The following is a 26,524-nucleotide window of genomic DNA, read 5'->3' on the forward strand; positions in this document are numbered from 1 at the left end:
CTGGATTTTCTAAATTATTTTCCATTATCTAAATGTACATTTACAAGACTATCATCTATACTGTGGTATATTTTTAACTACCAATCGTTTATAGATACACACACACACATACACATTGTACATTACACAATTATTAGATACATATTTGTAAAATCAATACATCGCGATCAGTCTCTGCTCAGAATATAAAATTGTTAAATCATAATTTTTATTGGAAAATAATGGGAAAGCGTATTTTTACCTACTTCTCGTAACTATGATTTAGCATAAAGGTTATTACGTATGTGTTTCAAAAATAGATTTGATTATTTTCAAGAATAGCGTGTCTTATATCCACAAAAATTTAATTTTAAATCTAAGCCGAGTTAAATGCTTCGATTTTCATAAATGGGGATGGTTTTGGATATAAAATTTGATCTAGTTTGTACTTAATAAAGTCAAACTTAAAAATGCACAATACTTGTTTAAGTTATTTTTATAAACATTTTATTCCATTTATAAACCAAAGGCTTAACAATTTATAATAAATTCTTTATTAGATTTTTAACTTATATGGGTAATATGAAAAATGTTGTACTGGAAAGCGAAATTAATTTTTTATGACCATTTCCAGTTTAAATGTAGGTACCTATACCACATTAGACATTCACCTGTAAAATAATTATTTCTCCTCAAAAAATTGTTGATATGTTATTCTATTTAAAAAAATAAATAACAATAGATACCTGTGGTTTTCATCAAATGTTTATATTATAATTTTCATTATACGATAAAATTCTCAAAATTCCTTATAAAACCAGTAAAAATCCTTAAAAAAGCCGAAATAACTTTTTAATAACAATTGATTATTTATATACAGATTAGTTGCAATTCTTAGAAAATCAGTATAAGAACATTGAATTTAATAACAATTAGTAAATAATTTGAACGCGAGTCAATTAAAAACATTGTACATAGAATTCAATAATTATTTAATATATTTTATCCTAATGGATAAGACGATCCAAACATGTTAGAATTCATAACACAGAAGTTATAAGAGATTTGTTAAAATAGTTGGTGATTAACACGGTTAGCACAGGAGATTGGTCTTCAGTTACATTTTTTTAATACTGTAGCTGATTAGTCCTATTTAATACTTGGTAGGAGTTGATCATTGATTTATATTACGCCAAATAATACGCTTTATTATAATTTATATTGTATAATTAAACTCATTATTATTAATTATTATATTTATACAATATTCGATCTTATTGTTATTTACCTTAAGCTTCTGTATATCTATTTATTATTAATTCTAATACTGTTATAAGTAAATAAAATGGAAATCCACTCATCATAACTGCATTTCCTTAGTATTACCTCTGTGTAGCATTTATAATAAGGTGCGTTGAATTCGGCACTTTTTAATAATTCTTTTTCTACTAAAAATCAATAACTCACGATCTCATTTGGCACTTATAAATAATATTGTATTACGATATTTATTTGAGTAATAAATTACAACAAGAATCAACAATTTTTTTGAAAAAAATGGTTTTGTGTAAAAAAAATAGTTTCCCCTATCTCTGTTTTTGCTTTTTTATTTCAATTATTGATAGAATTATAACATAAATCTAAATAAAATAAATATTTTATTATCTATTGTATTTTTTTACAAAAAAATGTTTCTTAATAAATTAATCATTTTATTGTTATACATTTAATTTTTGCTTAATTGTAAACATGCAATATTTTTATAGTCATTATACAGAACAATATGGTAAACGGAAAATTGGTACGGTTATTGTGTTTTGAACAAAAGAAATGAAATAGGCGGAATATTGGTACTATAAAATATTTTATTTTCAGTGGTTCAAAAAATTAAATTAAAATAAATATATGTTCACAATTAATAGTAATAAGATACTAAAAAAATATGTCGAAAATTAAATTAAATATATGTTCATAATAGTAATATGATAGTCAAAAAATGTGTCCAAAATTAAATAATTCATAATAATTCAAAATTAAATATAAATTCACAATAGTTCACCTTCGCAATAATTCACAATAGTTCATAATAGTTCAAAATTAAATATAAATTCACAATAGTTTCCCTATGGTATTTAAAAAAATGTCCATTGTAATTTCATTATTTACGTAACTGGTAATAGTTTCATGAAGTTTATATTGAAGTAAAGCATATTTTTTATTTTTTTTTCGAGATGTTAAATTATTAGGTTGTTCATGCCGTATACTTTCAATTTCATGCAGTACTTATCTAATGTGTAGATGTTTTAAGATTGTTTTTTCATAGTTTAAGAAACCCTGGTTTTTAACGACCGTACCAATATTCCGACAATCGAATAATATAGATAAATTTATCCGTGACCTTGAATATTTTATAAAATAAAACATTTTTTTAAAGAAGGTTTTGTCGTTAGAATTAGTCGTCTGTATTCTGAACATTATTGAAAATATTTCTAATTATGGTTTATACGATTTTTAGTTAATAACTGGTCTTTTCAATACAGTATCCGTCCAAAATTCCATGAGAACTGTTTAGAAATTCTGCAAAATGAATCGGCATTAGATGTGTTAATTGTTTACCAACAGATCATCATAAAACTTGTCACCACTGATCCAAATTATTTGTATTTAAATGCTGTTTCATAAGGAACGAAGTTTTTATTTTTATCAGAAATACATTATAAGTGATACAAATTGCTTCACTATGAGCTAAGGTTTAAACATAAACCACACTAACGATCTCCATTCACTTTTTCTGCCTATCCATGTTAATTTTCTAAAAAGGTTGGACCAAACACCCAGCTTATCCAAAAACCACTCTAAACGGTTACTTGATGTAGATGCAAATATTTTTCCTTGATTGCCCTTGGGATCTCATACCCAAAAATTAAAAAATCCAACATTTTTGTTTATTGACAAAGTGCTTAGTCATTAAAGATGAATTCATCACCAAGATTCACACCAGGACGTTAAATTCAAATTAACGAATGATCTTAGTTTAGTATGATCGCAGGGTTTGCCGTACATAAGATAGGAGAGCGAATTAAATAATGTAGTAATAAGTGATAACGGCGACATCTTTTATTAAATAGGTACCATCTCATGTAATAGGTACAACGATGTGTGGTACCATTTCCGCATTCACATTTAAATATTCTAATATCATATTAAAAATTAAAAATCTTTATTGATAAATATGTCAAATATGCACTTAAAAATGTCTGTTTTTATTTTTATTGATATTTTTAGTATCCAAGCAACCGCTTAGAAAAAATAACATTATTTATTAAACAATTAATAATATTTGAAATTTAGTAGAATTAAATACAAAGATATATATATATATACATATAGGTACTATTGATTTCGACTCGCTTGCGAATAACGAATCAGATATATCTACATTTTTACCTAGTAATTTAAATCAATTATTGGTGACATATCGTAGTATAAATTAACGAATATTTGATAGCAATGTAAGTTAATCATTATATTAACAAGAATAATTGTGTTGATTATATCATTTTGGGTTTTACATACTTTCTGTACAGTTTCACGGTGTTCAAACGTAGCCACGTAGGTATAGTGTGTTGAATAATTATTAAAATAGTTTTAAAAGATAGCTAGGGCAACGTTCTGATCAATGTTCTTGACTATTTGTAACCCGCCTGCCACCTTCTTTCGTTGGTTTTTACGATATTTTAATTTTTAAATATTTAATATTTTTCATACTCACAACTCACTTAAAAATTAAAATATCGTGACAAACTAACGAGAGAACACAGATAATGTTCGTACCTAAAAGTTTTAAATAGGTCAATTCACTCTAATACCAAAACTAAAAGCACACTATTGAAAATTTGAAACTGGTGAACGGAAATTTATCATGTCGTACATGTGTAAGACGAAGACAACATAGCGGGTGCGACGTCCTCTTCAAACGACGTAAAATTAGATTTTTTGAAACATCGTCCATATTATGTGGCCGTTGCCCATTTGAAAAAATAAAATTGATTTTTTTTTAACGTATTTAAGTGTTTATATTTTTTTGTAAACACACCTGATCATAGATGAGAAGCTTCAGTAATAAATTCATATGAATGTTTGAAAACATGAGGATATTAATTTATCTTAATCCAAGGTTTATCTACTATCTACATACTTTATTTCATCGTTGGGTCTATCGTTTTAATGTTTAATCTATTTGTAAGAGTGTCGCAAGTAAACATCATACTTAAAATAACGAAAAATCAGTTTGTTTTTTTTTTAAAAAGGTGTACAGGTGGCCGTGGCCTATATGGAAGAAAAAATTTTGACATTCTTAATATTATTACGTTAATATATTCATTTGGAAACACAGCTCAGCGTGAATGCGAAGTTTCAGAGTCAAAAACTTTTTCTTCGACCCGGAATTGAGCAAAACGTAGTTTTTCAAAAAAAAAAACGGTCTTTTACCGCTAGTAGTGGTAAACTGTTGAATAATCGCAATTATGGTTGTTTTAAAATGTAGTGCGTCGTTGGGTTTATCGTTTTAATCTATTTGTAAGTGTTTTACAATTAAGCACCATACTTAAAATAACGTAAAATCAGTTTTTTTTAAAGTGCCTACAAATGGATGAAAAAAAATATATTGACACTTTTAACATTATTACGTTTTTATATTCATTTGGAAACACAGCTCAACGTGTATTGCGGCCTCTAATGTTAAATTTAAAGGAACCACGCCTATAATAGTAATCTGCCAGACATTTTATATATTTACAGCTGTTTAATATCCATTTTCTTATACTTTTTTTGTAATTTAGAATATTGAAAATTCACATAATATGATTTTTTTTTATTTTATTTTACTTGAGTAGTGACTTTATAACACCATCCTACTTGCTAGTTCTTGATAAATTAAATACTATTATACAGATGACCAAACCTATTAATCATGAGGTGTATTATAATAAAATATCGAAAAAATAAATTTTATCAGAAGTATGCCATGAAGAATTTTATATATAAATAATTAATAAGTTCTAATAAACTCATAAACACGCTATGTACAAATTTTGCTGTAGCCTATGTATAGCCTATGTATAACCAGGTGGCTTTGGCCTGAAATAAAGTTTGACTGTTTGACAATACATATTTTGACCTATTATTTGTGTGGGAAAACTAATAAATGGCAGATTTTTAATTTTAATGAACTATAGCTGTTATAAGATTTGCATTATTAAATTTATACCAATAACAATAACTTAGTATTGCGTTTAACAGATGAAAAATATAATAATAAAACATCAAATGGATTCGATTTATTGTATTATTGTGTGTATTATGTTATATTAAACACATGAAAATATATATTAAATACATATTAACGTGTTAATAATTCGGACGTTTCACTATGTTTGGAAAATATTTTACCATACAAAGTAATTGTCTACATTTATTATTATAATTTAAATTACTTAAAGTATAAATAATTAATTGCTAAAGTATATAAATAAATATTTCATAAGGGATGTAAACCCGTAAGGCTTATAATATTATATACAAACAATTGTAACCTTTACATTATAATATTATAGTCTTCGAACGAATGAGTAGGTTCTACTGAAATATTGATTCGCACACATGGTATTTACAGTAAGTACAATAAAAAATTATAAACGGGAATTCTATGATTTAATTTTTTGAATTTTGAATTTTCAACAATTTTTAGGAACTAAAATTATACGATCCGTTACACTTTTTTCTTTCATTCCACAATATAGTTGAGCTTTTAGACGAAATCGGAATCTCTAAGCCATTATTTACATACATGATAAATAAATAAACATACACGTATAATATAATATTATATATATGTTTGTATACGTAACTTAATACTCATTTTTGCGTGTATGTCGTTGTAAAACTCATCACATACACATTACACGAAAAATAATAATAATATAAAACTATGGACTAAATTTTAGCGGGATTTTATCTAATGTCTTCTTTGGATAAGTCTAAGTCTTCTTCAACGATCGGGCTGTCGTCGGTCATCGCCGGTACGATTCTCGCTTCCATTAGCATCGCCCGCCCGCTAGACTGTTGTGCTTGCTCGTCCGGATGGTCGTTCCCAAACGTCAGCGGAATGTATCTCTTTGGACTCTCGTCCAGTTGAACGTTGACTACTTGTTCGGACGTTTTATTTTCGTTGAACAAAAACCTGAAAACATAATATATGTCAAATAACGATTTTAAAGACGGTTAGTAAATATTATTACTGTACGCATCATACATTGTAATCCATATAAATATAAGACAATGCTTGTGTGTGAGCGATTCACTGACAAAGTGACAAATCTATCATTATCATGTTACTGAAAATACGTAGTTGTTTCACGAAAAATTATCATTTTTTTAAAAATGTATACATAGATGATCGATCAGTGTTATTAGTAACAGTCAATAGAAAATAAAATACTTATTATACGATTAGATATCATTTTAGACTTGTATTTTATATTTGTTCAAAACAACTCAAACATCTGTGTTGAAAATAATTGTAGTTAACATTAGAAGAGGTATATCTACAAGTAATTAATTTTCTACGGGAAATTGTGTGTAGGATCAACTTTTATAATAATATGTTATTTCGGGAGAAAAAATCAACATGATCTGGGGAAAAGTAATTTTGCTGACTAAAAAAAGCCGAACCACATATCCTAAAATAACACAAATTTTATCACATATTATGTCCGTCCGTCCGTCTGTTAGTTATAATCGACGATTATTTGTATCGAGATTTTATAACGGTTCTATTTAAAATAAATTCATATTAGTCAATATTAAAAATATAAAAATACCATTATTTATTATAGATTAATTTACAAGCTAATATAACAATTTTAAACCATCAAATATAAAGGTTACGAGGTTAATTTTAAACTCTATAAAGTGGAATTATATTAAATTGCGTTGTTTTAAAATGCGTCTAGAAACCGGAAATTTAGTACACTTACACAGTGAGTTCCCTTACTTGTTTATCATTAATAATGTTAATTTATAATTTAATATATTTAGTATACTGACCTCGGGAAGTGCTTGAGCGCGCGTTGCGCACGTTCTTTAGTCGGCCACATGAACGGCGAGAATGCCATCCGGGCGTACCTCTCGGCCTGTTCTATCATGTTCATCAGTTTTTGTGGCAACAGGTGGACGATGAACGACCGTTCGGCTGTGGTGGTGGACGACGCGTTACCAAGGTTCTGGTGCGGTGGCAACGACGATGACGACGTTGTTCCATTGCCGGCACCACTGGTAATGGCGGCGGCGGAACTTCCATCCGGCATCCGGTACATCCGGAACCTGCTCTTCGGCCGCAGCACGGGCTCGCGGATCTCTCCGGCCGTCCCGTTCCCAGCGCCCACTCTACCGCCGGTTGCCTGCACCACCTCGTCGTACGGGAACTGATCGTCCGATTCTGCGGCGGGACGAACGGCTGGTGCACCATCGACGACGCCGCCGCCGCCACCACCGGTGGCCGTCCTGTTCCCCGTCCGACCACCGGCGACCCCGTTGGCCGAGAACCCACGACCCGACTGTTCGCGCCTGTCCGACGACGGGTCCAGACTGTTGCCGGCCGGTCCCGCTTCAATGTCCACCAATGGCATCCACGGCACGTTCATGTACTCCTTGATGCCTACGCCCAGCGTGGCGCTCAGCCCCGTTGATCCGGCCGCGGCGGCGGACAGATCGCCGGGAGCGGTCAGGTCTACGTCCACACCGCTGCCGACGACTGGCAGGTGCACGGTGGACGTGTCGTTGATGTGCTGTTGGCCGTACTCTTCCGATTGGCCACCGTGTATCAAGTCGGTCTTGTCGCTGATGTCGCCGCCCTGAAACGATATTGACAGTATAGTAATTGTTACGATAACGTTTATCATTTTATATTATATACATTATAGGTATATACGTAATCAGTTCAGTTAATTTTGGCACTCGATAACCCTTACGATTTTATAACAACATAAACCATGATCCGAAAATTATATTATACTGGAAAAATATCATAATCCCACATTACGACGATGAATATTCTTAAGAGATCGGCGTTTTCCTTCCAATCTTTCAAACCCAATACTAGCATTATTGTATTAATATTGATACGTTTATAAATATTATATTAGTTATGTAAATGTATTATTAAAAATTAGTAAATCATTGATTATATTATATACGTGTTCACATAACCAATGAGCAATTATTTGCCAACATTTTAAAATTATTACACATTCGCAGTTTTTGTATTTCCATTCTCTAGCCAAATATTATGGTGTAATGAATAATGGGATGTCGTGAGCTCGAGCTTGTGTAAAAAATATTACTAAATATAATTCTGATTAATTCATTAATTCATCAAAATATTATGATATCGTCAAAAGTGCATTATAAACCATAATATTTCTGAAAATGTCGATTGTGGATACGGTTTTTTTTTTTTTGTTTGATATAGGTACGTTTAATTATTATTATTATTTTATCAGGTATATTTTAATAGTTTAACACTTCAAACTGAAGATCTGAACAAAATTTATCATTCTAATAATAAACTGAAGACATTTGTATCTATTGTTAATAACATACATTAATACTATTATAATGTTTTGTTTCCAAACGAAACGTTTGACCATTTAGAATAAATTAATGTTAATTTAAATTTGAAATATACATTATGTTGCGTGTTATTATTATTTAAGGACATATTTGATGTAGGTACATATCTTAAACTTGTTTCGATAATTGGGGGGGGGGACCCTACAGCAATTAGTATGAAGTACAGGAAATTATATTATGTTGTGTGAAACACTATTACGCAACTGTTATCAAAAAATATTATTATTAATATATTATATATGTTCAGCATCGTGAGTTCTTGCTAAACGTCAATATCTACAATGACGGTAACGGGAGACAAATGATAATGATTACATGAAAACTCTTAAAACAATCATAAAACTGTAAAAATAATGTTTGTTTTCGTTTCCTTACGTTGATCTGTAGCATCAATTCAGGCAGGTTGCAATCGCCTGGGTATAGAGGCAACACGACAGGCACTTCCGACTGCATAACTAAGCCCCTCTGGCAAACAGATTGGCTGCACATAATTTAAAATATCGTTAAACCAAGAGAAATCATAAATTATATTGTATTAAGTTCTTTAGAGAAAAAATCAAATATTGATTAATGTTAAATATTTTGAATTCAAAATTAATGAACAACCTTAAAACACTTATTATAGTCAAAGCAAGTTGTCTAGTCTGTCACCTTGAAAGTAATAATTGTCTTAGGAAAGGTATACGTTTGTTATTCATACGTTTTTTTTTGTTGTGAATTTACGTACTTATTACTAAGTATCTCAGTTATTTTTAACTCATTTTTTACATAAATATTATTATATTAGTGTATTCTATATTTGATTTGATGTTGCTGTTTATTACCTATTGCCGTAACTGTCGGTAAGTATGAACTTGTCGATGCTCCACTTGGAAAGCCCATTTGACAGCCATCCTTTGTAAGCGGTGTACGTGATCTGTACTCGGTTAAAGCCCTGTAGCGCAGGATGTGGAACGATGATTTTCTTCATCGTCTCGCCCACCGAAAGCGCCGCGTCGTCTTTGCTATGACAATTGTAATGCACGAGGATGTTATTATAACTGATCATCCAAAGTATAAAAATATTGAAAGCATCAAAAGTATTCTTAGCAAGTATATTATTATCTTAATATCGCATTATGTTTAACTCTTTATTTTTTTTTTAAATAGGTTTTCGAAAATTGGTACTACTATAAGAAGGTGGGGGTAAGGTATGATCATATACTTGTGAGAATACACAGAATCATTTGTCGTATACCTCCAGCCAATTCTGGGAATGTGCATTTATGCCGTATACCGTGACATTTTGAAAACGGCGAAAATAATGATAGATACAATCCGGTTTAAGAACAAATATACATAAAATTTAACCCATAGTATAATATCTATTGATCTATTGATATAAAAGTATGAAGCTCTCTATTGTGGACTTTGCCACTGATATTTTCTGATTATGACTTATGAAAATGTGTGAGATTCATAAGTGGTAAATCGGAAAACCAAACACGTCATCGATTTTTTTCAGTTCCATCCTTATATTTATTTAATTATTATTATCGAGTGCATAGAAGGAAATATTTATGATAATATACAATATTTATTTATCGGACGTCAATACTTACTTCGTGATGGTAAATGTTTCGTTTATATCGAGTTGACCAAACAGAACGATTTGTATTTTGCCGTAGCTGACCACAGGCAACGCACTAGGAGAGTTGTAGATTTTGACTATGTATTGGTGTGCTATAATAGTTGTGAGGAAATAAAAGAAAAGAAGTATTTTGATGAATAATTTAAAAAATTAGATTCATGATAGTTTAATATATTATATCGGTGCTCTTAAAAAATCAAAAATTTAAAGTCAAAGTTACAATCATAGTCTTTTAAAGTCGTATTTTTCGTGCAATTTGCGCTCGAAAGTGATACGAATCTCAGGTATTTATGATCTCCTCATTACACTGTAGACCAAAAAGAGACCGCGTAACTCGGCTCGCATTAAAAAAAAACCTTTTGGGAACTTGTTTTTAATAAGGCTAGTGATGTATTTTAAATTAATGATTGTATCGGAATTATTTATACAACCAACAGGAAACCTAATAAATTAACCAAATAAAATAATATTTACATTAATTGAAGTACAAAAAAATAAAAAATAAAACGTTTACACTGGTGTAAAATTATCACGTGGTATTAATATATTATTATTCAACATAATATTATATATTTTTAATATTAATGTAAGCACACAAATAATAATATGTATTAACACTTCCTACATAATATATGTAAAAAAAATTAGATTTTTTACAGTGAAGTGACAAGTCATACTTTTTTCGTGATAAACATAATTCGTTTGGTTCATAGGTATAATCAAACATTTTATTTTAAAAATCTATCAGTTTTTAAAGTTTTATTTTTTAAACTTTATCTTTATCATACAATTATTATAAAAGTACATCGTTTTGTACTGACTCGTGAACATTTTTTATAGATTATAAGTATTTCGGGGCAGTAATTACTAATTAAATGAGGACGGCCGTTTCGCATATAGACATAGAAAATAAAAAGGTCTTCTAACTTTTTTTTTTATCGAAATCGAACTGGTTGTGCGTACCCGCGTAGTACATTTCGTCATTTCACCATTAAATTTAAATTATTATCCAAACATATCAAAATTAAAACGATTAGTTTAAGTTTTTGAAACAATCTTGGAATCTGTGCATAAAACATGTCCACATTGTTACGTATTCCATTGTATGCGTTTTATATTATTTAAACGCGTCATATTAATGAAGAAATCGTGAATTAAAAAACTAACACTTTTTAATATAGTAATATGATATTTTACTTATTTTTTGTATAATAAATTACTCGTAAAATAAGGATGGGTGTCAGAAATTATTATAATACGCAAAGTCAACATGCGGTGCAGGCGGTTATTGTCGATAATATCAATGTTTAGCTTGGATCGTATCTAGCCGAGACACGCTTTCTTTAGTCAGACTATGTTTATTATATTGATATTAAATTGATCATAGTTTACCGGTATACAATAACATGATTAAGTATTTATACATATATATCTCAATCATATATTATTATAATATTCTATTAATCAATCACACGTCACATAATACAACGACTCATACTTGACCTTATACGCACACGATTCGACTGTATTTGGCCGCGGCCCTATAACATGATAACATGTAGTTATTTCACCATGATATTACTATTGGCTGGCACGAGATTACGGCGCTATTGTTGTCGCTACAAGTAAACATCATGACCGTGGTTGTAGTATATTGGTAAAGTATATCATTATGTGGTAGTCCAATTTGCAAAGGTGTGCAAGGTTATGTTAATAGTTGACAAATAATAAATTTAACTCGCTAAATTTACAGAATAATAATATGGAAAAAAATATCACCTTAACTTAATTTAAAAATATTAATCTGTTCTTTTAATTATTAGTATGTAGAATTTGGATCGCTAAAGAGTATCTTGGAGCTATCTATAGGTACCTCCTATATGACATTATTTTCCGGGCTATACATTACAATATAAGATCATTGTTATTTAACACTGTGTATACTGTAATAATTATTGTATAAAATCATTAAGACTAACAGTTTAAAAATGCTTTTAGCATTAACTTGATGGATTGCTTTTAAATTAACTGAAAAAGCCTAAGTTACACCAATAGTCAATTAAAGTATTTAAGTTCTCAATTGAATCAGAAAACGAAACGCTTTAAAAAGTTAAAAAATAGAATTCACATTTAACTTACGCTTACAGTTTTAACTAATTAATGCGCCCACCTTTGCCAATTTGACGGACGACCACGGACCCCACAACCGACGATGGTGATATCGACATGCGCGCGCATCCCTCCATAAAAAATTTTATAATATAGGTATATACTTATAGTAAATTCTGTACAACGATATTGTAATAATATTAATATGATAAGATAATATTTACCACAAAATGGTTCCTCGTCCCTCGTAAGCAGGTACATTTTCCCGCGACCCGGAGACTTGTCCGAGTGGTATCCCATATTGCCACACTTGGACTTGTCCTTGCATGGAAAGCACTCGCCTTCCAGAAACTTCTCGTACGACTCGCACGGTACGGCCGGGAACGCGCAACTTGGCGAAACGCTGTCAGTGAAGAACTTATACGCCCTCCTGTGATTGCACAGGCTCCTGCCGTACACTTCAGGCGCAGCTGAAATCGAACGAATGTCATATTATATATACGGTCGAAACAGTGAAATATTATTATGTTATGTGGCTGGTGGTGATGAAATTTATTGGGCATTGTCAATAAGACTGGCAGGCAGGCAATGTTGAGAAATTTATAATTTTATAACATTGACGTGCGCCTGTTTATATCGGCTGCATAGTGTAAAAATTTTAAACAAAAACTATAGGTATATTTAGATTTATATAAACAATGATTATACTCTTATATCTTTTCAATCTTTAGGCAATGTTAATATTAGAATAACAATAAGTTTTTTTATTATATAGGTTTTTTTTATATTTTAAGGTATCCTATTTTTTTATTGTGTATGAAACGTGTCGTGTCATTTCACCAAAGTTTGCTATGTGAAATAAATCACATTTAAAAATAAAATTAATCATATTATTCAACTTATAAAATTATTGTTATATAAAAGCAATTTTATAGTTCAGATAGTATTTTTCAGGTCACATAATTGGCACTGTTTATGTCTAACACATTATTTTATTAATCTTTTTTTTCATATATGCAATGCATATTATATAAAAACACTACAAAATTATGAATTTTAATAAAAGAAACTATAATAAATGCAAAAATATACGTAAAATGAATTTTAATCATTAGGTAAATATATAATGTTGAATACATCTCATATTTTAATTGTACTCCATTTGTATGGAATTGAATTATTTATTTATGGGTTGCTGGAACCAGCAATTTCAACATCAAGAATCAGCGCCGATGGCTTTAAATCAGTAAAAGACATAATGGAATCTAAGTATGTTGAAATATTCAAATATCCCAACCATAACATCACTAACAAAATTTCCAAAACCAAAATATCTTCCGAAAAATATTCTATGATAAATTATAATCGTAATAATAATTCAAAAATATTATATGAAAAATGAAATATTACATGTACTATATTTTTAAACCAAATAATATATGGTCCATTTCCCTAGTTCCCAAAAAATGTACCACATACAGTTTTTACGCGCCAGTCATAAAGCTCAGCATAAAAGTAATATATTTGTATAATTTTTTTCGTATACATAATTATTTATGATATCCTTATGTAATATTAAGAATTTTATATTAAAATGTATAATATGCAATAGGTATATTGAGAAAAAATAATGGACATAAAACCATTTGTAACCAAATATCTACATGATTATATTATGTCATCGAGTTGTTTAGGAATCAAAAACCATATTATAAATATTAATAATATTATACAATTTAATATTTTTGGACCCGTAACTATTTTTTTGTTTTATTAATTTTAATTTACATCACGTCATTATTTTTGTACGATAAGGTGTAATTTATAGATGTTGGATCATTAGCTGTTTACAGCTATAAAGGCGATTTTATCTGTGATTTTGAGCTGGTGAATTCGAGCGCTATTGAAGCTTATCTAAGGAATTTTGCCAACGGCCTGAAATAGATATAATTGACTATAGATTTGGTGGTCGGTAAACACGCAACTGAATAATGTTGGCCAAGGGTCATGTTGTATTAGTTGTGACATCTGGGCGCACGACTTAAAATAATAACTGAAATCTAATAAGATATTAAAATGAAAGAGTTCGTTGGCAGCATAGTTGGCACAGAACGCACCCATTAATTTTGTTCGATTCGTTATGGGCGTATATTTAACGAATCCGAGCAATATAATTTAAATACTGTCGTAGAGAAATTTTGTCAAATAAACATTGCACAGTTTGATTATATGTGTATTGCATTTTGGGTCTGATGATGAAATTTAATGTTCGTGTATACTGTTTATTCAATAATAATATCATATTGCAATACGTATAGGCATTAATAACGTTTTTTTTTCCAGGATCATTACGATTCGATGCGTCGTGCCCGAATGCAAACGATAATACGTCTTCTGTGTCAAATCGTAAGAGTTAGTACTTATTAATATTTGGGACGAGTACAAAATATAACGGTTTTGAACTCGTAACTGTGTTTATAAACAACTCCCATCGAATATTGCATATTTGCATACAATCGATTTTGGAATTCGACAAAAAAATACTTTCACAGTTGTAGTTGGGTATATAGGTGCGATGGAGCCGAGACGCTATGATTTTGTTCAGTGACCAGAAAGATAGGTAGTAGTATTTATAATATTTACGAAAATTGAGAGGATTTAAAAACACGCGCAAGCATAGTACGATAACGGTAAACGCGAAAACACCAAGCCACATCTATTCAATTGCGTGTGGCGATGGTGCACCAAGCTAGGTAGATATACGTTAAGAATTATTATAATAAGCCGTCAAGTAAAACACATTAAGTCTACATAAAAAACGCGTAAAAACGAGGTTTCAGCCGACCAGCTTGTTTTGTACCTACCTAACATATTCCATATTATTATATGGGTCAGTGGGTTTTATGTGGTAGACAAAATTATTTTTACAAATTCTCAACTGTAGAACATTCACGATATCATAGGATATTAATAAAATATCATATAGTTATAGAGTGCCTGTGCATAATACGCTTCTAGAGTTTTTTTTATTACGTGTAATTTTTTTTTTTTTACTACCTAATGTCAAAATAATAATAATGACGATAAAAAAGCCAATTGCACGTTATAATAAAAATTATTATCGAGTTAGTCTCGTGGATACCTGTTAGTCTCGTAACCTACACTGGTGTTATACATAATTATATTATAAATATTATATATTATGTTTTTGCTCACTAGAAAAACAAGTGAATTTTAAATCGACCAATTTAAAATACGTTCGAATAATACTTGGTGGTGACTGGTGGTTGTGCCCATGTATTTTCACGAGATTCAAACAGAGAGCCCTACCTGCAGCTGTTAACTGCGTGGTGTATATTTCATATATTATTATGTTATTACAAAGTATAAAAGGTAGATACAGTCCAATAAGGTTAACCGGTTAACAGCCAACCCCAATACGGTCCAAAGTGTATAATTGCATGAGTGATTTTTTTTCTAAAGATGTTTCGTTTTCTGGAATGCAACCCGTTATTTAAGTATATATATACTGTTTCGATGATATTGGTTTATACATGTGCACTCGCACACTAATGCATTATTTCATACACTGCGTTAAATAGTAATATAACTGAATGACTATGGTTTTCACAAGACATGATATTACTTATGAATATTATGATGCAAGCAACATTTCGTGAGAACATGTGTAGTATGAATGTAAATTATTATACAGGTATATAAATTAATTGCACATTGTAGTATACAACCAATTGTTTTAACTATTAAATTGTAATAGTAAATAACATAAAATGTATAGAAATATAATATATTATATGTATATATAAACTTTATGTTTTTGTAGCACAAAACGTGTAAATTGTACTTATAAAAGTCTACGCCCAAACAGTACAATAATAAAAACATCGTTTTTCACTTGTCTAACAAAAAACACATAATGAATCTTAAAGTAGTAGTAGGTATCTTAAAATATGTTTGTATTGAACATTAAAGTGCTGAGTTTCTAGACAGACGGTGAGGTATGCACATATGTACAAAGGTGTGTTGTTGGATTGATTAACAGAAAAATAACTCGAAGAAAACGTTGTTAACTCAATACCCATAAATACGAAATATTCATCATTGCAATGGAATTTAGACTAAAACTGAAGAAAAATAACTTATTATTAAATGCAATACCTAAGAAGATGTCAAATATTTGTTGATGTTTAAATTTTAAAACGAAATAAATATGAATTAACCCATTTATAATTAAGATGTATTTATTATTATATAACTTCAAGTTTAAGAAAAGATAAAATTTTAATCTAGTAAATTTTCTCTTTAGGTATATAACAATAGTACTTACATAATAATAATAATAAGTACGATGTTATTATAATAATTTTTGCTAATTATAAGAACTGTATATGGTTACTATAATTATACACTCGATGACGCAATCATACAAGACAAGTTATTCTCGTGATGTTTATACATTAGACAGTCATCGGATATCCTATAGAGATTATGTCACAAAAATAATACATATTATATAGGTATTACTCACACCAAATGATGTCGGTGACGGCGCCGACGAACAAGTTGGAGCAGCCCTTCTGCATGCGGCCGCCGTTTGGATAGTAGTCCACGTGGCCCATGGGCTGCCAGGCCCCCAGGCCTCCCAGTATGAGGTTCTCACCGTTGGAGTGGATCACGTCCACAAACTTGGCGTCAGTCGAGTCCAGCCGGGTCTTGGGGTCCTGGTTCTCGAACAGCGGTCCCGCCGGATCCAGGCCCGTGATCCTGCTCAGATTCTTCAGCTCAGCGCCGGCATAACCGGCCGCATGTGCGCCCAAACTGAAGCCGATCAGGTGCACGTTCTCTATCGGAAGGTTCGCCTTGGACGCCAGACCGGAGATCAGCATGGCCACCTGTTTGCCGACCAGCCGGGTATTGGCCGCGGCGCGCACGTAGTTCGGTATGATCGCCCCGGCCTCCCAGTCTACGCAGATGACGTTACAGTCGACCTGTGACACAGACGCGACGTTACGATCAGAGACCAAATTTTGTGGTAATCTTATATCATGCCTTATAGTAGAATGTAGTACCTTAGCCCCCCATTGACGATAGGAAAAATGATTAAAATATTTTAAATTTACAGAAAATTATGGTGTTACTGAATAAAGTTCATTGCTGTTTGGTTAAAAGTTAAAACAGTGTGCTTAAAATATAATTTGAAGATATAAAAATCTGTTTCAGAATGGCATGCGACCAATATGGGTTTTTTATTTTTGCATTAGTGATATTTTGGAAAATATCTTCCCAATAGAGTAACTACTGACTGATTTGCTGAAATACATTATTAAAAGTTACATTACTATATAGAAGTAAAAGTCCTCATAATAAGTAAATGGTAAAATACACTTTATAATACTACGCTTAGATAAAAAATAGTTAAGCGTTGATTATAGTTTATTAGTATCTATTGCCTTAAAATAAATTACTTAAGGTCATGAAATAAAGGCATATTTCAGTGCCCTCCCCCACTTTAAAAATTTGTACTTTTGGCAAAGAAACATTAACGCAATAGCCTTTAACTGTGCAGAATATTTATGTATCGTTTGTACACAACAACTTTAGAGTTATCACTAAAAACAAAATAGGAGGGGGCATTGCAATTATACTCTACAGACGCGATGATTAAATGCTTATCGATCATCAAAATAATACAACGTGGCATACAATTTAATAACCATGGTATAATATAAGTATTATGATCACTTCTAAAAAAAGATTGTATTTTTACTTTCGTCTAAAGACTATGTGTTTTTTAAATTCTATTATTATAATTCTATTTAGTTTATCGCAGATTCAAATCAAGTAGATTTAGCAGGTATAATATTAGTTAAGAGTTGAACTTTTCTCTTCGGTACCCATGAACATATTAGTAAATGCTAATGTCCTGCGTTCCTGTTATAGTGTCTTGTTTTTGTCGCGTATAACTATCTCAGTCTTGTACTTATATTTTATTTCGTTTCGGGTTCAAAGATTTTTGGTGGGCATAGTAATAATAATAATAATTTATAAATCTTGATGACCTCATATTATACCTACCGGTTTATGAGCTCACACACTCGTATATAATATTGATGTCCGTTTTCCAATAATAATAATAAAATATCATGACGTAAACGGAAACACGCGGAAGTAGCTTCTTCTAGTGTATACAATCGCCATTGGGTCAACGACGCCAAGTGCAGTGTTGCTATGTACTATATACGTATCATTATATATTATAGTGTCGTGGGGTCATCGGCGTGAATGCTTAATTGGCACATCCACGAACAAAAATCTGTATTCATCGAAGTAATGTTTTACATAGATGTTTTTCGTCTGTTCGAATTATTCCGGTACATGAATCACGTTCGTGAACCGGATTGGTTATAAAATTATTATTATCGAATATAATTAGTAATTACTATCATTGTTGTCATACGGCACGGCGCTGCAGTAATAATTGCTCACGTGCTCAGATCGCGATCGAATTGATGTCGGTAATAATAATGTTTGTTATTATGGTGATAAATGATAATAATATAATTTCAAACGGTTTTTTTTCTTTTACCAATACGCGATGCGACGGACCATTAACTGTCGTAATTATTGTTATTACTATTTGCACGGTATATTGAACACCATGAACGGTGAACGTTATTGTGCATTCGATAGTCAGTCACTACCCTCATCTCAATGTCTATTAAGCATTTCGATTAAGGCCGTTATTATATTATTATTTTTTTTTTATCTCCGTTAAGTACGTAATTATTGTCTTTATTTTTATACGTATGTATAAGTATATATTATTTACATAATTTGAAAATTGTATAATTTAAAAAATATTTAACGTAATTTATTATTAAAATGGTCATTGTGGACGATAATCTTTGAAAAATTGTTTTCTAAACTTGCTAATATTTTGTTAAACAGCCACTAATTCATAATAATAATTTGGCGGTAAACCTATACTTTGGTATATAACGTGTCCAAGATGCATCTAATGACTCGAAAAATTACATGAAAGTAATCGTGTAACACCTAGTATTTGGCATCTACTGTTTGGCTTAACAAACATGTTTAGTAATTATTTACCCTTTGTATCCATGTTTCTCCCCTTAATAATTCAGTTATACAAATTCTAATTGTTTTCAAATTTTAAGTATACCTAAAGCACAAATTGATTTTAATTTCTTGAAATTTCTGGTTAGAAAATATTGATATACCTAATTTACAATTCAAACAAGTAGTAGTTTCTCGGTTACTAAAATGTTTACGCCAAGAATACTAATGGTCTTACAAAAATAAAAAAACATATGTAATATTAGATATAGTGGATAGTAGATAATATATATTATATATATATAGTATGTAATACAGAAAGTTAAAAAAATCAAATATTACTCGTTTAAATTTTTTTACGCCAACACTTTCAGAACATTTTTCACCAACTAATTTTAGTTCTAGTAAAAATATGTGGTTTTGTTAAAAATCAAAAGTTTGAATTTCCACTGAAGATATGACATCCCTTAATACTTTACCGTATTTATCGGGGCGTCGCAACGCTAATCGTTGTTATCAAAAAATAAATTTAAAATGTTCTATTCATTATTTTATATAAATAAATGGTCATTGGTTTTATCAGAGGTGCCATGAGAAAAATTCGGTTCCAAAAAGGCTCCGTAAGACGAAAAAGTTTGGGAACCGCTGCCTTAAGTAATACAATAAATCTCAATTCTTTAAAATATGAATCCCTAAAACATCGGAATTTGAATAAATGTATAATTATAAGAAAAAAAAATATATGAACATGTTTGGTAAATCACTCTTTATACAACTACAACACTGGCAGTGATGCGGTGAAAAATATTATTTAATCCTATTGCTAAAGCTGGTGTAACGGAGGACTACGGTATATAATATATTACATACAGAACACGATGAGCGTATGGATCAGGCTTTATTCCTAAACTATTATTCGTCAATCTCCGTCATATTATTATATTAATACGACGTGCATAAAAAAAATCGAGTTACGTTTAAAATTCCACTCTAAATCGTTTGTGAATTTTCATGTGCACCTATAGAATATACTATGCATCATATACGCGCGTGTGAAGAGTTTAGAAAAAACACGTTCTCGAAATTCATATTTTTAAAGAACTATAAAACGATTTTTAATTCATTCAAATAATGTATTTTATATTACATACTAATAGATATAATACTATTTATAGGTAGCATATTAAACATATACACTTTCCGTTTGTAATCAGAATTTATCAACCAGTATGTTTTTAAATTATGTTTAATTTCACTTCGTTTAATTTAGTTTCTATATACATTAGTCTTTACATAAAATCAAGTTACAATATTCTCATTCGTTTAATTTTCGAAAAACGAATGGTGTTATTATACTTATATTTTTATAATAAAAGACACAGTAATATATCGAATTGAACCATCGTTTTCTTTCACAGAATTTCATCCCATCAATGGGTAAGTGCTATTGACCGCTAAGAAAATAGAAGATAACAATAATAATAAAAATGAATAAAACAACTATCCAATCTATATTATATCTAGATACTTAGTATATATAAAAGAAAATTCATTTTCCGTTATAAAAATATGTAAGCCAAATACAACACATCATCATACCATGTGTATACAATCAATACACTCACGCGTGATGTATTCCTACAAAATTGTTACGCCGATTGTATAGACAGGTACAGAAGTCGATTCATTCAAAATATTAGATTTCTAAAGTATGTTTTACGATATATTAGTTATAGAACGAGAACTACACATGCATTTATTGTGATAAATAGTAATAGCCTGACAAATTGTCAACCGTCATGTGCAGAGTACTCACCACGTCCATTAACGCGGATCTCATTTCGTACACCCACACGTTTGAACAGGAGCTACCGAACCCGTGTACTATGACTTTGGTGGGCGCGGACACGTTGAAAGCTTTGCCAGCCCAGTGCCAGATGGATGTCATATTTGTGAACGCCACGTCCAACAGTGGTGTGTCCCGTCGACTCCTCCGCGAGCTGTACAATAAGAATCTCGTGTTTACCTGTAAAACACGCAACGCAAATTCATCAAAATATTATTTACAAATTTTCAAAAATTCTACTTCAATAATATATGAACACAATATTACCTCGTCCGGACGATTTGGTACCATTCCTATGTAACCATAAGGACCGGAAGTGTCAAAGCATCCCACTTCCGGATAGCAGGCATTAGTTTCTGCCCTTTTTTGTCTGTAAAAATGATTAAAATTAAAATGACAACTATTTATTTGTGTTAGTTTGATTGACCACTTTATATAGTGATCAAATCAGAATTTTTAATAAATGAGACAGTTCAGATTCAATATAATAACGGTACATGGAAATATTTTTGACTTTGAATTTGGATAAAATAGAAATTTTTAAGATGATTGTCCTTGAATACTAATAAGTCGTGTTTATACGTAGGTTCATGTGTATATTGTATACATTATGCATATTTAATTTTAAAAAACATTTGATGATTTTAGGAAATTAAAATTACATAACAAGTTTTGTTCGTAAAGTAAACTCGCGTTTCTAAGTCTCACGCACTCAAAATTACATAATCATTTTAAAAACAAGTAGGAAATAGTATATGTTTTTGATTTCCTTGTTTTTTTACCATTATTTTTTTAATTTTATTTTGAGGAATCAACTGCGTGGTTATTAGACGGTGATTACATTACCTAAAATTAAATTAATAATTCAGTCTCGTTATTGAATTTATTTTTTTTTTTCAATTATAAAAACAAAACATATAAAACGGTATCATTTTTTTGTAATGCCTTATTTAAAAAAATATGTAAACAGTTTATTTTATTTGGTTTAATTGATTGTGTCTAATTATAAAATATTTGATCCAAAAAATATAGATATTCCTATTTAGAAAGTTTATACGATTTAATTTAATTTGAGTCTAATCAATTATGTGAAGGTTTTTTTGGTATAATTAAGTTTGTCTATTAGTATATCTTTGGCGGTACTCATTAGTCATTATCGATTTATATGGAAATAGCTTAAAATTATTGAACATAATAATTGTCAACACTAAATATAAGTACAAAATAATTATAATATACATTAAGAATTTATGAATAGTATTAAACGATAATATTCTGAATTATTATTGTAATTTACTTAAGTTAATTGTAACGTTATATTATTATTATACATTATAATCGTATTGTCGTAATAACAAATGGAAAAAAAAATTCCATATAAATCATAAAAGTATTATATTATAAAACTAAAAACCAATAACAATTTTGATAAACAAAAAAGTATCAGGTAATTTATTGTACAATATAAACTTATTTTGTGAAGTAAAATAATACAAATAGTTTACATTTTTGATTTTAATATTTTATGTTCTACCTGTTTTACTAATCAAACTTGTAAACGGTTATTGTTATTGTTTTTATATAAACTGATACGTGCCACTGTTTATCTCGAAATTGGATGAAGGTTTACTAACTATGCGGCTAAAGAGTGTTAATTATTGTTTGACATTATATTATTTAGACTAACATAACCTGTTTAAGATGTGCGTACCGTTATATGGCGAGCATGACGCATAATATCGATCATCTTTGGAATTCTTAAATGACCATTATAATTTTACTTGATGTTTAACTGCACCAAAAGCGTTTTATGTGAAGTTTTTTCAAAAAATAAATTAAAAACGCAATGATTTTGAAGAAAATTAAATTATTTTAACACGCGTGTATTTAGAATTTCTAGATTCAGGTTTAGAATCGGGGCCTCGTCGTAATAACCGTAAGATACACCCCTTTCACATAGTATAAAATATAACGCATGTCTACGCCTATATAACAATATGATGATAAATTAATTCAACGTCATAACGGTACAATATGATTCCGAGTACGGTGATTCTGACGTTACTCAAAACGTCGGGACCACGAAGGCGCAGGTGTGTACACCACGTTCTTTCGTATAATATACAAATGCATTCCCAGCCCCAACGGTGAATTCTATTATTCGGAGGTCGAACCTCCGTCGGAATACGTTTTCAATTAATGTGTTTCGATTGACCAACGGTGGGCGTACGATCTGTATGGATCCTATTCTAAGACCTGCCTAGTCATAATAACTATAACTTAGTACGTAATATGCGTAATATAATATATTTATTTCGTTCTATTAATTAGGATTTAAAATGTTTGCGTTTGATCAATATTATAGTTATAATTAATTAGATATGTATAAATACCTTCATTAGACTTATCAGTTATCAGTGTTCAAATAATTATTTTTTTTTATTTAATTACCTATACACTTTTTAGAAAATTTACTTTTCCATACTTTTTTGTTCAATTATTAATTGAAATTAATTTAACCTATTTGAGATAAACATCATGTATAAATATATTTTTTTTGCAATAATTATAGTTCCTATATAAGGTTGTTTTGTTCCGGTCATACTTCCATTTCCATTTACGTATATTTTGTACATCGCACATGCTATATTATTTTTACTTAATCACTACTATATTTATAGCAGCAGATTTCAGACAAAAAATAAACCGCTGACGTGAGATTTAATTAATATAGTTCTATAGTTTATAACATCAGACGGATTACATACAATATTATCACAAACGGTCAAATATTGCGTTATGGCATTGGATACACTTCATAGGAATGGATTTATTTTCCGGAGACCTTATGGTTGATAGTTCTATGAAACAGTTTAATATATTATAAAATTAGTTGCAGTGTGTTATACACGATACTGAAATCTAAACGTCATAAACGGTTTACAGTTATAAGCTGCGTTAAGCTATTACATTTTAGGATACGGTATTCCCCTTTAAATCGAGTAGGTATTTAATGTTTTTCACCCAGTTCGGTACCCAATCGGAACAATATATGGATACACCGTGTACGAGAGCATAGTTTGCGTACAATACAGTGTAATAATAATATAATACGAGTAGTGTACATAATATTATGACCGTTACAACTGTCGTGTCTAATAACGTTCTCGTCGTAATATCATAACTGCAGTATTATATAGGTAGAGGCATCTGCAGCCAAGTTTTATCACGCATCGTTTTAGCACACGAATATTAGCTCATCCGTACATTATTATTATTATTATTATTATTATTAATTTACGGCTTTCTCGATTTTTGAAAACGAGCAATAGTTATTTTGACCGAGTTTCGGCGATCCGGATGGCGTACGCATATAATCTTATTAGAATACATTCTAACGCGAGGGTTTTTTTTTAGCACCTTTTCGACGAGTTCTTTCGCTGTTTCCATTCTTCCATTGACTGCACAACGGATTTGTAGATCTGTAGGTCCGACGCCTCGTCGGCCGCTTCCAGCTCGGCGTTCGCCCATCTCGTGCCGGCGCTCTTCACCTGTCCGTTTACTGTAACAAAAGATCACAAAAACGAATTAATCATCAAGTCGGACAAGTCGCCCACGTCCCGATCACACGCGATTGTATATATATCACCCATAAAGGTAAGCACTCTACCCGCCATCGCTTATAATATTATTACCGTACACGCGAGTGCGATTCATCGGACGTATTATAATATTATCGTCGGCACGTCATCGACTGCGGCGGGTTGCGCGCATCGATGAACTCGCTATAGCAGAAACGACGATCAGTCGGTCAGCATAATACAATGGACACCTATAGGTTATCTGTATAATATATTATTATAATGCGCATTATATTATAGTAGACGGCTCGTGTAGTTTAACGATTCATTATGCCACTTCCCCCCTCACCACTTCACCGACACCGACACCACCCACGATTGCTAGTAACCGAAAAGTAACAACAATAATATACATATTATAGATCATTACCTCTTTATACGTAGAATTATATATATGTCTCGGTGTGGATTATGCTTTTCACGGTCGATATAACACGGACGCGATGCGTATAATATACTCCCATCATATAAATATATCGTATTATAATATAACATTTGACCGCGGAATAGGAATTACTTTAAATTTATTACAATACGCGTTTTTATAGGTCACCGAAACTTTGCCGAGCGAACGTCCTCGCGTGTCGATAGTGATTCATATTATATTATGATGCGAGTGCAACGTTTGAATGTACCTAACGATAATATTATATTATTGTGTACAATTTTTTGGACTTTTTTGGCCAAACAGTGTAATCTCGAAATTTCGAATCATCTGCCAAAGTGACTTTAAACTTCAAACTGTAATATTATCTGCTTTCAAAACGAACGATTATTTCTGATTTTCAAGTATAAAAATTAACTAATGAATTAAAACTTTTCTGTATCAAGTCTTGAAATTTGTTTTTTTTATTGTAAGTGAATGTTTGTATAAGAAGAACTAACTTTAATATAATTGATACATTGTAAGCCAATAGTAAAGTATAGGTACACCAAATATGATTAAGTCACCTACCTCTTTATTTTTTTTGCAATATACAATATAACTTATAAGTAAACTTTCAAAATCAAGAAGTGACGTCATGTTAAAATAAAAATCATTTCATCATTATTGAATGGTTTACACAACGATTATGATATGGTATTTATTGATTATCCCTAATTTATTTTATAATTTATATATATAACCTTTTAGTTTTAACAGTTCAAAACTAAAAGGCGAAATCATTATTAAATAACAAATTTGTGAATCGTATATTAATTTAACACTTTTTAGTTCTGAATAACTCTTTAAATAGATCTATTTGGTTGTTTGTGAGATTGAATTATAGTACATTCACAATAATTAAACATATTATGTACATAATAATCATATTATATGATATTATTGTATACGTATATAATATAAGATATCATATTATATAAAAATGAGTTTTCAAGAAAATAGTTTTGCACCTATTAGTTTTCTATAATAATGATATCAAATACTTGTCAGTTTTACTGCAAAAGGATCGTCGAAGAGCGTAATAAATTGTACGATTAGATTGCTCTGCAATATCGCGACGAAGTGTAAGGAACGCTGTCGACGTG

General features: G+C 30.4%; 1 protein-coding gene across 2 annotated transcripts in view; it reads right to left on the reverse strand.

The window, feature by feature from the left end:
* Nucleotides 1-5,296: 5,296 nt before the first annotated feature.
* The window catches only part of LOC132919875 (uncharacterized), a 41,163-nt gene continuing 19,935 nt past the window's right edge, over nucleotides 5,297-26,524 (reverse strand). For both annotated transcript variants that reach the window (XM_060981777.1, XM_060981778.1), the window contains exons 3-12: nucleotides 24,774-24,915; nucleotides 21,621-21,723; nucleotides 21,324-21,533; nucleotides 16,959-17,418; nucleotides 12,634-12,879; nucleotides 10,272-10,392; nucleotides 9,495-9,674; nucleotides 9,046-9,151; nucleotides 7,087-7,892; nucleotides 5,297-6,220 (exon numbers count right to left, since the gene is read on the reverse strand). In XM_060981777.1, the coding sequence (XP_060837760.1) occupies nucleotides 5,992-6,220; nucleotides 7,087-7,892; nucleotides 9,046-9,151; nucleotides 9,495-9,674; nucleotides 10,272-10,392; nucleotides 12,634-12,879; nucleotides 16,959-17,418; nucleotides 21,324-21,533; nucleotides 21,621-21,723; nucleotides 24,774-24,915 (2,603 nt within the window). In that variant the 3' untranslated portion in view covers nucleotides 5,297-5,991. The remainder of the gene's footprint in view (nucleotides 6,221-7,086; nucleotides 7,893-9,045; nucleotides 9,152-9,494; nucleotides 9,675-10,271; nucleotides 10,393-12,633; nucleotides 12,880-16,958; nucleotides 17,419-21,323; nucleotides 21,534-21,620; nucleotides 21,724-24,773; nucleotides 24,916-26,524) is intronic.

The sequence above is a fragment of the Rhopalosiphum padi genome, chromosome 2, assembly GCF_020882245.1.
Source record: "Rhopalosiphum padi isolate XX-2018 chromosome 2, ASM2088224v1, whole genome shotgun sequence".
In the NCBI taxonomy this organism is placed as follows: Eukaryota; Metazoa; Arthropoda; class Insecta; order Hemiptera; family Aphididae; genus Rhopalosiphum; species Rhopalosiphum padi.